Raw genomic sequence first — 16317 nt, forward strand, 5'->3', positions numbered from 1 at the left:
CCTTGTAGACCCTGAGGTAGCTGGGCCGGAAGTTGATGAAGATGAAGATGAAGATGATGAAGATGATGATGAAGATGAAGATGATGATGATGAAGATGAAGATGAAGATGAAGATGAAGATGAAGATGATGAAGATGATGATGAAGATGATGAAGATGATGAAGATGAAGATGAAGATGATGATGATGAAGATGAAGATGAAGATGAAGATGAAGATGATGAAGATGATGAAGATGAAGATGAAGATGATGATGATGAAGATGAAGATGAAGCTGAGTTCTGCTCACCTTGTAGAGCTGCATGTAGCTGGGCCGGAAGCCGTGCGCCCATTGGGACACACAATGCGCCTCGTCGATGCAGGCGAACGACACGGGCGGCAGCTGGGGGGGGAGCACGGAACAGCCGGAACCAACCAGGACCTCGGGGGAAACCAGCAGCAGCGGAACCGAACCGGAACAAAGGAGACGGAGGGAGGAGGAACGGAGGGAGGGGGGGAGGTGGGAGTGCAGGGACACGGCACTGAGACAGGGGGGTAATGAGGAGACCTGGGGGATAGAGATTATAGGGGTTATATAGGGGATATGGGGGGTATAGGGGATATGGGGGGTATAGGGGATATGGGGGGTATAGGGGATATGGGGGGTATAGGGGATATGGGGGGTATATAGGGGATATGGGGGGTATATAGGGGATATGGGGGATATGGGGGGAGGTGGGAGTGCAGGGACACGGCACTGAGACATGGGGGCAAGGAGGAGACCTATGGGGATAGAGATTATAGGGGTTATATAGGGGATATGGGGGGTATAGGGGATATAGGGGGGTATAGGGGGGAGGTGGGAGTGCAGGGAGACGGCACTGAGAGCAGGGAGTAAGGAGGAGACCTGGAAAGGATAGAGATGATAGGGGTTATATAGGGGATATGGGGAGTATGGGGGATATAGGGGGGAGGTGGGAGTGAAGGGACACGGCACTGAGACATGGGGGTAACGAGGAGACCTATGGGGATAGAGATTATAGGGGTTATATAGGGGATATGGGGGGTATAGGGGATATGGGGGGTATAGGGGATATGGGGGGTATATAGGGGATATGGGGGGTATAGGGGGGAGGTGGGAGTGCAGGGACACGGCACTGAGACATGGGGGCAAGGAGGAGACCTATGGGGATAGAGATTATAGGGGTTATATAGGGGATATGGGGGGTATAGGGGATATGGGGGGTATAGGGGATATGGGGGGTATATAGGGGATATGGGGGGTATAGGGGGTATAGGGGGTATAGGGGATATGGGGGGTATATAGGGGATATGGGGGGTATAGGGGATATAGGGGGCAGGTGGGAGTGGAGGGACACGGCACTGAGACATGGGGGCAAGGAGGAGACCTATGGGGATAGAGATTATAGGGGTTATATAGGGGATATGGGGGGTATAGGGGATATGGGGGGTATAGGGGATATGGGGGGTATATAGGGGATATGGGGGGTATAGGGGATATGGGGGGTATAGGGGATATAGGGGGCAGGTGGGAGTGCAGGGACACGGCACTGAGACATGGGGGTAACGAGGAGACCTATGGGGATAGAGATTATAGGGGTTATATAGGGGATATGGGGGGTATAGGGGATATGGGGGGTACGGGGGGTATGGGGGGTATAGGGGATATGGGGGGTATAGGGGATATGGGGGGTATAGGGGATATGGGGGGTATATAGGGGATATGGGGGGTATAGGGGATATGGGGGGTATAGGGGATATGGGGGGTATAGGGGATATGGGGGGTATATAGGGGATATGGGGGGTATAGGGGATATGGGGGGTATAGGGGATATGGGGGGTATATAGGGGATATGGGGGGTATAGGGGATATGGGGGGTATATAGGGGATATGGGGGGTATAGGGGATATGGGGGGTATAGGGGATATGGGGGGTATAGGGGATATGGGGGGTATATAGGGGATATGGGGGGTATAGGGGATATGGGGGGTATAGGGGATATGGGGGGTATAGGGGATATGGGGGGTATAGGGGATATGGGGGGTATAGGGGATATAGGGGGTACGGGGGGTATGGGGGGTATAGGGGATATGGGGGGTATAGGGGATATGGGGGGTATAGGGGATATGGGGGGTATATAGGGGATATGGGGGGTATATAGGGGATATGGGGGGTATAGGGGATATAGGGGGCAGGTGGGAGTGGAGGGACACGGCACTGAGACATGGGGGGCAAGGAGGAGACCTATGGGGATAGAGATTATAGGGGTTATATAGGGGATATGGGGGGTATAGGGGATATGGGGGGTATAGGGGATATGGGGGGTATAGGGGATATGGGGGGTATAGGGGATATGGGGGGTATATAGGGGATATGGGGGGTATAGGGGATATAGGGGGCAGGTGGGAGTGCAGGGACACGGCACTGAGACATGGGGGTAACGAGGAGACCTATGGGGATAGAGATTATAGGGGTTATATAGGGGATATGGGGGGTATAGGGGATATGGGGGGTACGGGGGGTATGGGGGGTATAGGGGATATGGGGGGTATAGGGGATATGGGGGGTATAGGGGATATGGGGGGTATATAGGGGATATGGGGGGTATAGGGGATATGGGGGGTATAGGGGATATGGGGGGTATAGGGGATATGGGGGGTATATAGGGGATATGGGGGGTATAGGGGATATGGGGGGTATAGGGGATATGGGGGGTATATAGGGGATATGGGGGGTATAGGGGATATGGGGGGTATATAGGGGATATGGGGGGTATAGGGGATATGGGGGGTATAGGGGATATGGGGGGTATAGGGGATATGGGGGGTATATAGGGGATATGGGGGGTATAGGGGATATGGGGGGTATAGGGGATATGGGGGGTATAGGGGATATGGGGGGTATAGGGGATATGGGGGGTATAGGGGATATAGGGGGTACGGGGGGTATGGGGGGTATAGGGGATATGGGGGGTATAGGGGATATGGGGGGTATAGGGGATATGGGGGGTATATAGGGGATATGGGGGGTATATAGGGGATATGGGGGGTATAGGGGATATAGGGGGCAGGTGGGAGTGGAGGGACACGGCACTGAGACATGGGGGGCAAGGAGGAGACCTATGGGGATAGAGATTATAGGGGTTATATAGGGGATATGGGGGGTATAGGGGATATGGGGGGTATAGGGGATATGGGGGGTATAGGGGATATGGGGGGTATATAGGGGATATGGAGGGTATAGGGGATATAGGGGGCAGGTGGGAGTGAAGGGACACGGCACTGAGACAGCGAGGTAATGAGGAGACCTGGAGGGGAGAGATATAGGGGTTATATAGGGGATATGGGGGATATATAGGGGATAGAGGGATTATATAGGGGATAGAGGGGTTATATAGGGGATACAGGGGTTATATAGGGGATAGAGGGGTTATATAGGGGATAGAGGGGTTATATAGGGGATAGAGGGGTTATATAGGGGATAGAGGGATTATATAGGGGATAGAGGGGTTATATAGGGGATAGAGGGGTTATATAGGGGATAGAGGGGTTATATAGGGGATAGAGGGGTTATATAGGGAATAGAGGGGTTATATAGGGAATAGAGGGGTTATATAGGGGATAGAGGGATTATATAGGGGATAGAGGGGTTATATAGGGGATAGAGGGGTTATATAGGGGATAGAGGGGTTATATAGGGGATAGAGGGGTTATATAGGGGATAGAGGGGTTATATAGGGAATAGAGGGGTTATATAGGGGATAGAGGGATTATATAGGGGATAGAGGGGTTATATAGGGGATAGAGGGGTTATATAGGGGATAGAGGGGTTATATAGGGGATAGAGGGGTTATATAGGGGATAGAGGGGTTATATAGGGGATAGAGGGATTATATAGGGGATAGAGGGGTTATATAGGGGATAGAGGGGTTATATAGGGGATAGAGGGGTTATATAGGGGATAGAGGGGTTATATAAGGGATAGAGGAGTTATATAGGGGATAGAGGGGTTATATAGGGGATAGAGGGGTTATAGGGGATATGGGGGTTATATAGGGGATAGAGGGGATATAGGGGATATAGGGGTTATGGGGGATATATGGGATATAGGGGATATAGGGGGTATAGGGGATATAGGGGTTATATAGGGGATATAGGGGATATAGGGGGGATAGGGGATATAGGGGTTATATAGGGGATATAGGGGATATAGGGGTTATGGGGGATATAGGGGATATAGGGGATACAGGGGATATAGGGGATATAGGGGCTGTGGGGGATATAGGGGTTATATAGGGGATATAGGGGATATAGGGGATATAGGGGTTATATAGGGGATATAGGGGATATAGGGGGTATAGGGGATATAGGGGTTATATAGGGGATATAGGGGATATAGGGGTTATGGGGGATATAGGGGATATAGGGGATACAGGGGATATAGGGGATATAGGGGATATAGGGGCTGTGGGGGATATAGGGGTTATATAGGGGATATAGGGGTTATATGGGGAAATAGGGGATATAGGGGATATAGGGGATATAGGGGATATAGGGGTTATGGGGGATATGGGGGATATAGGGGTTATAGGGGATATAGGGGATATGGGGGATATAGGGGTTATAGGGGATATAGGGGATATAGGGGATATGGGGGATATAGGGGTTATAGGGGATATAGGGGATATGGGGGATATAGGGGTTATAGGGGATATAGGGGATATAGGGGATATAGGGGATATGGGGGATATAGGGGTTATGGGAGATATAGGGGATATAGGGGATATGGGGGATATGGGGGATATAGGGGATATAGGGGATATAGGGGATATGGGGGATATGGGGGATATAGGGGATATAGGGGATATAGGGGATATGGGGGATATAGGGGTTATAGGGGATATAGGGGATATAGGGGTTATGGGAGATATGGGGGATATAGGGTATATGGGGGATATAGGGGTTATGGGGGATATGGGGGATATAGGGGATATGGGGGATATAGGGGATATAGGGGATATGGGGGATATGGGGGATATAGGGTATATAGGGGATATGGGGGATATAGGGGATATGGGGGATATGGGGGATATGGGGGATATGGGGGATATGGGGGATATGGGGGGATATGGGGGATATAGGGGTTATGGGGGATATAGGGGATATAGGGGATATAGGGGTTATGGGGGATATAGGGGATATAGGGGATATAGGGGATATGGGGGATATAGGGGATATAGTGGATATGGGGGATATGGGGGTTATGGGGCAGCGCTGAGACCTATAGGGGATATAGGGATTATGGGGCTGAGACCTATAGGGGACTGAGGGGATATAGGGGTTATGGGGCAGGGGGTTATGGGGCAGACCAGAGACCTAATCCAACCCTATTAATCCCATTTAGGGTTATTTTAGGGTTGCGTTATGGGATCATGGAGGTCTAATAAACCCTATTGATCCCATTTAGGGTCATAGTGGGGTTATGGGATCTTGGGGGTCTTCCCCAACCCTATTGATCCCATTTAGGGTCATAGTGGGGTTATGGGATCTTAGAGGTCTCCTCCAACCCTATTGATCCCATTTAGGGTCATAGTGGGGTTGGGTTGTGGATCCTATAGACCTAATAAACCCTATTGATCCCATTTGGGGCCTATTTAGGGTCATTTTAGGGTTGGATTATGGGATCGTGGAGGTCTATTATCGAACCCTGTTGATCGCATTTAGGATCATAGTGGGGTTATGGGATCTTGGGGGTCTTATTCAACCCTATTGATCCCATTTAGGGTCATAGTGGGGTTATGGGATCTTGGGGGATTTATTCAACCCTATTGATCCTATTTAGGGTTATGGGATCTTGGAGGTCTAATCCGACCCTATTGATCCCATTTAGGGTGACAGTGGGGTTATAGGATCTTGGGGGACTTATTCAACCCTATTGATCCCATATAGGGTCATAGTAGGGTAATAGGATCTTCGGGGTCTCCTCCAACCCTATTGATCCCATTTAGGGTCATAGTGGGGTAATGGGATCTTGGGGGTCTATTATCCGACCCTATTGATCCCATTTAGGGTCATAGTGGGGTTATGGGATCTTAGAGGTCTCCTCCAACCCTATTGATCCCATTTAGGGTCACAGTGGGGTTATAGGATCTTGGGGGTCTTACTGAACCCCATTGATCCCATTTAGGGTCCTTTTAGGGTCGGGTTATGGGATCCAACCCTATTGATCCCATTTAGGGTCCTTTTAGGGTCGGGTTATGGGATCCAACCCTACTGATCCCATATAGGGCCCTTTTAGGGTCGGGTTATGGGATCCAACCCTATTGATCCCATATAGGGCCCTTTTAGGGTCGGGTTATGGGATCCAACCCTATTGATCCCATATAGGGCCCTTTTAGGGTCGGGTTATGGGATCCAACCCTATTGATCCCATATAGGGTCCTTTTAGGGTCGGGTTATGGGATCCAACCCTATTGATCCCATATAGGGCCCTTTTAGGGTCGGGTTATGGGATCCAACCCTATTGATCCCATATAGGGCCCTTTTAGGGTCGGGTTATGGGATCCAACCCTATTGATCCCATATAGGGCCCTTTTAGGGTCGGGTTATGGGATCCAACCCTATTGATCCCATATAGGGCCCTTTTAGGGTCGGGTTATGGGATCCAACCCTATTGATCCCATATAGGGCCCTTTTAGGGTCGGGTTATGGGATCCAACCCTATTGATCCCATATAGGGTCCTTTTAGGGTTGTATCATGGGATCCAACCCTATTGATCCCATATAGGGTCCTTTTAGGGTTGTCTTATGGGATCCAACCCTATTGATCCCATATAGGGTCCTTTTAGGGTTGTATCATGGGATCCAACCCTATTGATCCCATATAGGGCCCTTTTAGGGTCGGGTTATGGGATCCAACCCTATTGATCCCATATAGGGCCCTTTTAGGGTCGGGTTATGGGATCCAACCCTATTGATCCCATATAGGGCCCTTTTAGGGTCGGGTTATGGGATCCAACCCTATTGACCCATATAGGGCCCTTTTAGGGTCGGGTTATGGGATCCAACCCTATTGATCCCATATAGGGCCCTTTTAGGGTCGGGTTATGGGATCCAACCCTATTGATCCCATATAGGGCCCTTTTAGGGTCGGGTTATGGGATCCAACCCTATTGATCCCATATAGGGCCCTTTTAGGGTCGGGTTATGGGTTCCAACCCTATTGATCCCATATAGGGCCCTTTTAGGGTTGTATCATGGGATCCAACCCTATTGATCCCATATAGGGCCCTTTTAGGGTCGGGTTATGGGATCCAACCCTATTGATCCCATATAGGGCCCTTTTAGGGTCGGGTTATGGGATCCAACCCTATTGATCCCATATAGGGCCCTTTTAGGGTCGGGTTATGGGATCCAACCCTATTGATCCCATATAGGGTCCTTTTAGGGTCGGGTTATGGGATCCAACCCTATTGATCCCATATAGGGCCCTTTTAGGGTCGGGTTATGGGATCCAACCCTATTGATCCCATATAGGGCCCTTTTAGGGTCGGGTTATGGGATCCAACCCTATTGATCCCATATAGGGCCCTTTTAGGGTCGGGTTATGGGATCCAACCCTATTGATCCCATATAGGGCCCTTTTAGGGTCGGGTTATGGGATCCAACCCTATTGATCCCATATAGGGCCCTTTTAGGGTCGGGTTATGGGATCCAACCCTATTGATCCCATATAGGGTCCTTTTAGGGTCGGGTTATGGGATCCAACCCTATTGATCCCATATAGGGCCCTTTTAGGGTCGGGTTATGGGATCCAACCCTATTGATCCCATATAGGGCCCTTTTAGGGTTGCATTATGGGATCCAACCCTACTGATCCCATATAGGGTCCTTTTAGGGTCGGGTTATGGGATCCAACCCTATTGATCCCATATAGGGCCCTTTTAGGGTTGTCTTATGGGATCCAACCCTACTGATCCCATATAGGGCCCTTTTAGGGTCGGGTTATGGGATCCAACCCTATTGATCCCATATAGGGCCCTTTTAGGGTTGTGTTATGGGATCCAACCCTATTGATCCCATATAGGGCCCTTTTAGGGTCGGGTTATGGGATCCAACCCTATTGATCCCATATAGGGCCCTTTTAGGGTCGGGTTATGGGATCCAACCCTATTGATCCCATATAGGGCCCTTTTAGGGTCGGGTTATGGGATCCAACCCTATTGATCCCATATAGGGCCCTTTTAGGGTCGGGTTATGGGATCCAACCCTATTGATCCCATATAGGGTCCTTTTAGGGTCGGGTTATGGGATCCAACCCTACTGATCCCATATAGGGCCCTTTTAGGGTCGGGTTATGGGATCCAACCCTATTGATCCCATATAGGGTCCTTTTAGGGTCGGGTTATGGGATCCAACCCTATTGATCCCATATAGGGCCCTTTTAGGGTCGGGTTATGGGATCCAACCCTATTGATCCCATATAGGGTCCTGTTAGGGTCGGGTTATGGGATCCAACCCTATTGATCCCATATAGGGCCCTTTTAGGGTCGGGTTATGGGATCCAACCCTATTGATCCCATATAGGGCCCTTTTAGGGTCGGGTTATGGGATCCAACCCTATTGATCCCATATAGGGCCCTTTTAGGGTTGTATTATGGGATCCAACCCTATTGATCCCATATAGGGTCCTTTTAGGGTCGGGTTATGGGATCCAACCCTATTGATCCCATATAGGGCCCTTTTAGGGTCGGGTTATGGGATCCAACCCTATTGATCCCATATAGGGCCCTTTTAGGGTCGGGTTATGGGATCCAACCCTATTGATCCCATATAGGGCCCTTTTAGGGTTGTATTATGGGATCCAACCCTACTGATCCCATATAGGGCCCTTTTAGGGTCGGGTTATGGGATCCAACCCTATTGATCCCATATAGGGTCCTTTTAGGGTCGGGTTATGGGATCCAACCCTATTGATCCCATATAGGGCCCTTTTAGGGTCGGGTTATGGGATCCAACCCTATTGATCCCATATAGGGTCCTTTTAGGGTCGGGTTATGGGATCCAACCCTATTGATCCCATATAGGGCCCTTTTAGGGTCGGGTTATGGGATCCAACCCTATTGATCCCATATAGGGTCCTGTTAGGGTCGGGTTATGGGATCCAACCCTATTGATCCCATATAGGGCCCTTTTAGGGTCGGGTTATGGGATCCAACCCTATTGATCCCATATAGGGCCCTTTTAGGGTCGGGTTATGGGATCCAACCCTATTGATCCCATATAGGGTCCTTTTAGGGTCGGGTTATGGGATCCAACCCTATTGATCCCATATAGGGCCCTTTTAGGGTCGGGTTATGGGATCCAACCCTATTGATCCCATATAGGGTCCTGTTAGGGTCGGGTTATGGGATCCAACCCTATTGATCCCATATAGGGCCCTTTTAGGGTCGGGTTATGGGATCCAACCCTATTGATCCCATATAGGGCCCTTTTAGGGTTGTATTATGGGATCCAACCCTATTGACCCATATAGGGCCCTTTTAGGGTCGGGTTATGGGATCCAACACTATTGATCCCATATAGGGCCCTTTTAGGGTCGGGTTATGGGATCCAACCCTATTGATCCCATATAGGGCCCTTTTAGGGTCGGGTTATGGGATCCAACCCTATTGATCCCATATAGGGTCCTGTTAGGGTCGGGTTATGGGATCCAACCCTATTGATCCCATATAGGGCCCTTTTAGGGTCGGGTTATGGGATCCAACCCTATTGATCCCATATAGGGCCCTTTTAGGGTCGGGTTATGGGATCCAACCCTATTGATCCCATATAGGGTCCTTTTAGGGTTGTATCATGGGATCCAACCCTATTGATCCCATATAGGGTCCTTTTAGGGTTGTCTTATGGGATCCAACCCTATTGATCCCATATAGGGTCCTTTTAGGGTTGTATCATGGGATCCAACCCTATTGATCCCATATAGGGCCCTTTTAGGGTCGGGTTATGGGATCCAACCCTATTGATCCCATATAGGGCCCTTTTAGGGTCGGGTTATGGGATCCAACCCTATTGATCCCATATAGGGCCCTTTTAGGGTCGGGTTATGGGATCCAACCCTATTGATCCCATATAGGGCCCTTTTAGGGTTGTATTATGGGATCCAACCCTATTGATCCCATATAGGGCCCTTTTAGGGTCGGGTTATGGGATCCAACCCTATTGATCCCATATAGGGCCCTTTTAGGGTCGGGTTATGGGATCCAACCCTATTGATCCCATATAGGGTCCTTTTAGGGTTGTATCATGGGATCCAACCCTATTGATCCCATATAGGGCCCTTTTAGGGTCGGGTTATGGGATCCAACCCTATTGATCCCATATAGGGCCCTTTTAGGGTTGTATTATGGGATCCAACCCTATTGATCCCATATAGGGCCCTTTTAGGGTCGGGTTATGGGATCCAACCCTATTGATCCCATATAGGGCCCTTTTAGGGTCGGGTTATGGGATCCAACCCTATTGATCCCATATAGGGCCCTTTTAGGGTCGGGTTATGGGATCCAACCCTATTGACCCATATAGGGCCCTTTTAGGGTCGGGTTATGGGATCCAACCCTATTGATCCCATATAGGGCCCTTTTAGGGTCGGGTTATGGGATCCAACCCTATTGATCCCATATAGGGTCCTTTTAGGGTCGGGTTATGGGATCCAACCCTATTGATCCCATATAGGGCCCTTTTAGGGTTGTATTATGGGATCCAACCCTACTGATCCCATATAGGGTCCTTTTAGGGTCGGGTTATGGGATCCAACCCTATTGATCCCATATAGGGCCCTTTTAGGGTTGTCTTATGGGATCCAACCCTACTGATCCCATATAGGGCCCTTTTAGGGTCGGGTTATGGGATCCAACCCTATTGATCCCATATAGGGCCCTTTTAGGGTCGGGTTATGGGATCCAACCCTATTGATCCCATATAGGGTCCTTTTAGGGTCGGGTTATGGGATCCAACCCTATTGATCCCATATAGGGTCCTTTTAGGGTTGTATCATGGGATCCAACCCTATTGATCCCATATAGGGCCCTTTTAGGGTCGGGTTATGGGATCCAACCCTATTGATCCCATATAGGGCCCTTTTAGGGTCGGGTTATGGGATCCAACCCTATTGATCCCATATAGGGCCCTTTTAGGGTCGGGTTATGGGATCCAACCCTATTGACCCATATAGGGCCCTTTTAGGGTCGGGTTATGGGATCCAACCCTATTGATCCCATATAGGGCCCTTTTAGGGTCGGGTTATGGGATCCAACCCTATTGATCCCATATAGGGTCCTTTTAGGGTCGGGTTATGGGATCCAACCCTATTGATCCCATATAGGGCCCTTTTAGGGTTGTATTATGGGATCCAACCCTACTGATCCCATATAGGGTCCTTTTAGGGTCGGGTTATGGGATCCAACCCTATTGATCCCATATAGGGCCCTTTTAGGGTTGTCTTATGGGATCCAACCCTACTGATCCCATATAGGGCCCTTTTAGGGTCGGGTTATGGGATCCAACCCTATTGATCCCATATAGGGCCCTTTTAGGGTCGGGTTATGGGATCCAACCCTATTGATCCCATATAGGGTCCTTTTAGGGTCGGGTTATGGGATCCAACCCTATTGATCCCATATAGGGTCCTTTTAGGGTTGTATCATGGGATCCAACCCTATTGATCCCATATAGGGCCCTTTTAGGGTCGGGTTATGGGATCCAACCCTATTGATCCCATATAGGGCCCTTTTAGGGTCGGGTTATGGGATCCAACCCTATTGATCCCATATAGGGCCCTTTTAGGGTCGGGTTATGGGATCCAACCCTATTGACCCATATAGGGCCCTTTTAGGGTCGGGTTATGGGATCCAACCCTATTGATCCCATATAGGGCCCTTTTAGGGTCGGGTTATGGGATCCAACCCTATTGATCCCATATAGGGTCCTTTTAGGGTCGGGTTATGGGATCCAACCCTATTGATCCCATATAGGGCCCTTTTAGGGTTGTATTATGGGATCCAACCCTACTGATCCCATATAGGGTCCTTTTAGGGTCGGGTTATGGGATCCAACCCTATTGATCCCATATAGGGCCCTTTTAGGGTTGTCTTATGGGATCCAACCCTACTGATCCCATATAGGGCCCTTTTAGGGTCGGGTTATGGGATCCAACCCTATTGATCCCATATAGGGCCCTTTTAGGGTCGGGTTATGGGATCCAACCCTATTGATCCCATATAGGGCCCTTTTAGGGTTGTATTATGGGATCCAACCCTACTGATCCCATATAGGGTCCTTTTAGGGTCGGGTTATGGGATCCAACCCTATTGATCCCATATAGGGTCCTGTTAGGGTCGGGTTATGGGATCCAACCCTATTGATCCCATATAGGGCCCTTTTAGGGTCGGGTTATGGGATCCAACCCTATTGATCCCATATAGGGCCCTTTTAGGGTCGGGTTATGGGATCCAACCCTATTGATCCCATATAGGGCCCTTTTAGGGTTGTATTATGGGATCCAACCCTACTGATCCCATATAGGGTCCTTTTAGGGTCGGGTTATGGGATCCAACCCTATTGATCCCATATAGGGCCCTTTTAGGGTCGGGTTATGGGATCCAACCCTATTGATCCCATATAGGGCCCTTTTAGGGTCGGGTTATGGGATCCAACCCTATTGATCCCATATAGGGCCCTTTTAGGGTTGTATTATGGGATCCAACCCTACTGATCCCATATAGGGCCCTTTTAGGGTCGGGTTATGGGATCCAACCCTATTGATCCCATATAGGGTCCTGTTAGGGTCGGGTTATGGGATCCAACCCTATTGATCCCATATAGGGCCCTTTTAGGGTCGGGTTATGGGATCCAACCCTATTGATCCCATATAGGGCCCTTTTAGGGTCGGGTTATGGGATCCAACCCTATTGATCCCATATAGGGTCCTTTTAGGGTCGGGTTATGGGATCCAACCCTATTGATCCCATATAGGGCCCTTTTAGGGTCGGGTTATGGGATCCAACCCTATTGATCCCATATAGGGTCCTGTTAGGGTCGGGTTATGGGATCCAACCCTATTGATCCCATATAGGGCCCTTTTAGGGTCGGGTTATGGGATCCAACCCTATTGATCCCATATAGGGCCCTTTTAGGGTCGGGTTATGGGATCCAACCCTATTGATCCCATATAGGGCCCTTTTAGGGTTGTATTATGGGATCCAACCCTACTGATCCCATATAGGGTCTTTTTAGGGTCGGGTTATGGGATCCAACCCTATTGATCCCATATAGGGCCCTTTTAGGGTCGGGTTATGGGATCCAACCCTATTGATCCCATATAGGGCCCTTTTAGGGTCGGGTTATGGGATCCAACCCTATTGATCCCATATAGGGCCCTTTTAGGGTCGGGTTATGGGATCCAACCCTATTGATCCCATATAGGGCCCTTTTAGGGTTGTATTATGGGATCCAACCCTATTGACCCATATAGGGCCCTTTTAGGGTCGGGTTATGGGATCCAACCCTATTGATCCCATATAGGGCCCTTTTAGGGTCGGGTTATGGGATCCAACCCTATTGATCCCATATAGGGCCCTTTTAGGGTCGGGTTATGGGATCCAACCCTATTGATCCCATATAGGGCCCTTTTAGGGTCGGGTTATGGGATCCAACCCTATTGATCCCATATAGGGTCCTGTTAGGGTCGGGTTATGGGATCCAACCCTATTGATCCCATATAGGGCCCTTTTAGGGTCGGGTTATGGGATCCAACCCTATTGATCCCATATAGGGCCCTTTTAGGGTCGGGTTATGGGATCCAACCCTATTGATCCCATATAGGGTCCTTTTAGGGTTGTATCATGGGATCCAACCCTATTGATCCCATATAGGGTCCTTTTAGGGTTGTCTTATGGGATCCAACCCTATTGATCCCATATAGGGTCCTTTTAGGGTTGTATCATGGGATCCAACCCTATTGATCCCATATAGGGCCCTTTTAGGGTCGGGTTATGGGATCCAACCCTATTGATCCCATATAGGGCCCTTTTAGGGTCGGGTTATGGGATCCAACCCTATTGATCCCATATAGGGCCCTTTTAGGGTCGGGTTATGGGATCCAACCCTATTGACCCATATAGGGCCCTTTTAGGGTCGGGTTATGGGATCCAACCCTATTGATCCCATATAGGGCCCTTTTAGGGTCGGGTTATGGGATCCAACCCTATTGATCCCGTATAGGGCCCTTTTAGGGTCGGGTTATGGGATCCAACCCTATTGATCCCATATAGGGCCCTTTTAGGGTCGGGTTATGGGATCCAACCCTATTGATCCCATATAGGGCCCTTTTAGGGTTGTATCATGGGATCCAACCCTATTGATCCCATATAGGGCCCTTTTAGGGTCGGGTTATGGGATCCAACCCTATTGATCCCATATAGGGCCCTTTTAGGGTCGGGTTATGGGATCCAACCCTATTGATCCCATATAGGGCCCTTTTAGGGTCGGGTTATGGGATCCAACCCTATTGATCCCATATAGGGTCCTTTTAGGGTTGTATCATGGGATCCAACCCTATTGATCCCATATAGGGCCCTTTTAGGGTCGGGTTATGGGATCCAACCCTATTGATCCCATATAGGGCCCTTTTAGGGTCGGGTTATGGGATCCAACCCTATTGATCCCATATAGGGCCCTTTTAGGGTCGGGTTATGGGATCCAACCCTATTGACCCATATAGGGCCCTTTTAGGGTCGGGTTATGGGATCCAACCCTATTGATCCCATATAGGGCCCTTTTAGGGTCGGGTTATGGGATCCAACCCTATTGATCCCATATAGGGCCCTTTTAGGGTCGGGTTATGTGATCCAACCCTATTGATCCCATATAGGGCCCTTTTAGGGTTGTCTTATGGGATCCAACCCTATTGATCCCATATAGGGCCCTTTTAGGGTCGGGTTATGGGATCCAACCCTATTGATCCCATATAGGGCCCTTTTAGGGTCGGGTTATGGGATCCAACCCTATTGATCCCATATAGGGCCCTTTTAGGGTCGGGTTATGGGATCCAACCCTATTGATCCCATATAGGGCCCTTTTAGGGTTGTATTATGGGATCCAACCCTACTGATCCCATATAGGGCCCTTTTAGGGTCGGGTTATGGGATCCAACCCTATTGATCCCATATAGGGTCCTGTTAGGGTCGGGTTATGGGATCCAACCCTATTGATCCCATATAGGGCCCTTTTAGGGTCGGGTTATGGGATCCAACCCTATTGATCCCATATAGGGCCCTTTTAGGGTCGGGTTATGGGATCCAACCCTATTGATCCCATATAGGGTCCTTTTAGGGTCGGGTTATGGGATCCAACCCTATTGATCCCATATAGGGCCCTTTTAGGGTCGGGTTATGGGATCCAACCCTATTGATCCCATATAGGGTCCTGTTAGGGTCGGGTTATGGGATCCAACCCTATTGATCCCATATAGGGCCCTTTTAGGGTCGGGTTATGGGATCCAACCCTATTGATCCCATATAGGGCCCTTTTAGGGTCGGGTTATGGGATCCAACCCTATTGATCCCATATAGGGCCCTTTTAGGGTTGTATTATGGGATCCAACCCTACTGATCCCATATAGGGTCTTTTTAGGGTCGGGTTATGGGATCCAACCCTATTGATCCCATATAGGGCCCTTTTAGGGTCGGGTTATGGGATCCAACCCTATTGATCCCATATAGGGTCCTGTTAGGGTCGGGTTATGGGATCCAACCCTATTGATCCCATATAGGGCCCTTTTAGGGTCGGGTTATGGGATCCAACCCTATTGATCCCATATAGGGCCCTTTTAGGGTTGTATTATGGGATCCAACCCTATTGACCCATATAGGGCCCTTTTAGGGTCGGGTTATGGGATCCAACCCTATTGATCCCATATAGGGCCCTTTTAGGGTCGGGTTATGGGATCCAACCCTATTGATCCCATATAGGGCCCTTTTAGGGTCGGGTTATGGGATCCAACCCTATTGATCCCATATAGGGTCCTGTTAGGGTCGGGTTATGGGATCCAACCCTATTGATCCCATATAGGGCCCTTTTAGGGTTGTATCATGGGATCCAACCCTATTGATCCCATATAGGGCCCTTTTAGGGTCGGGTTATGGGATCCAACCCTATTGATCCCATATAGGGCCCTTTTAGGGTCGGGTTATGGGATCCAACCCTATTGATCCCATATAGGGCCCTTTTAGGGTCGGGTTATGGGATCCAACCCTATTGAT

General features: G+C 49.5%; 1 protein-coding gene across 6 annotated transcripts in view; it reads right to left on the bottom strand.

Moving 5' to 3' along the window:
* Window positions 1-16317, bottom strand: part of RECQL4 (RecQ like helicase 4) — an 81689-nt gene that overhangs the window by 40502 nt on the left and 24870 nt on the right. For 3 of the 6 annotated variants that reach the window (XR_014941013.1, XM_085533074.1, XM_085533072.1), the window contains one exon: window positions 288-545. Coding sequence is in view for 4 of the 6 variants with exons in the window: in XM_085533074.1 (XP_085389200.1) it covers window positions 288-545 (258 nt within the window). In the remaining 2 variants the exon portion in view is untranslated. Of the gene's footprint in view, window positions 1-287; window positions 546-894; window positions 1000-16317 lie in introns of those variants that run through there. The other 3 variants (XM_085533073.1, XM_085533075.1, XR_014941015.1) reach the window with 3 other exon arrangements.

Source organism: Coturnix japonica, unplaced genomic scaffold (genome assembly GCF_054131305.1).
Source record: "Coturnix japonica strain WE unplaced genomic scaffold, WE-NBRP24 Scf054, whole genome shotgun sequence".
NCBI classification, from domain to species: domain Eukaryota; kingdom Metazoa; phylum Chordata; class Aves; order Galliformes; family Phasianidae; genus Coturnix; species Coturnix japonica.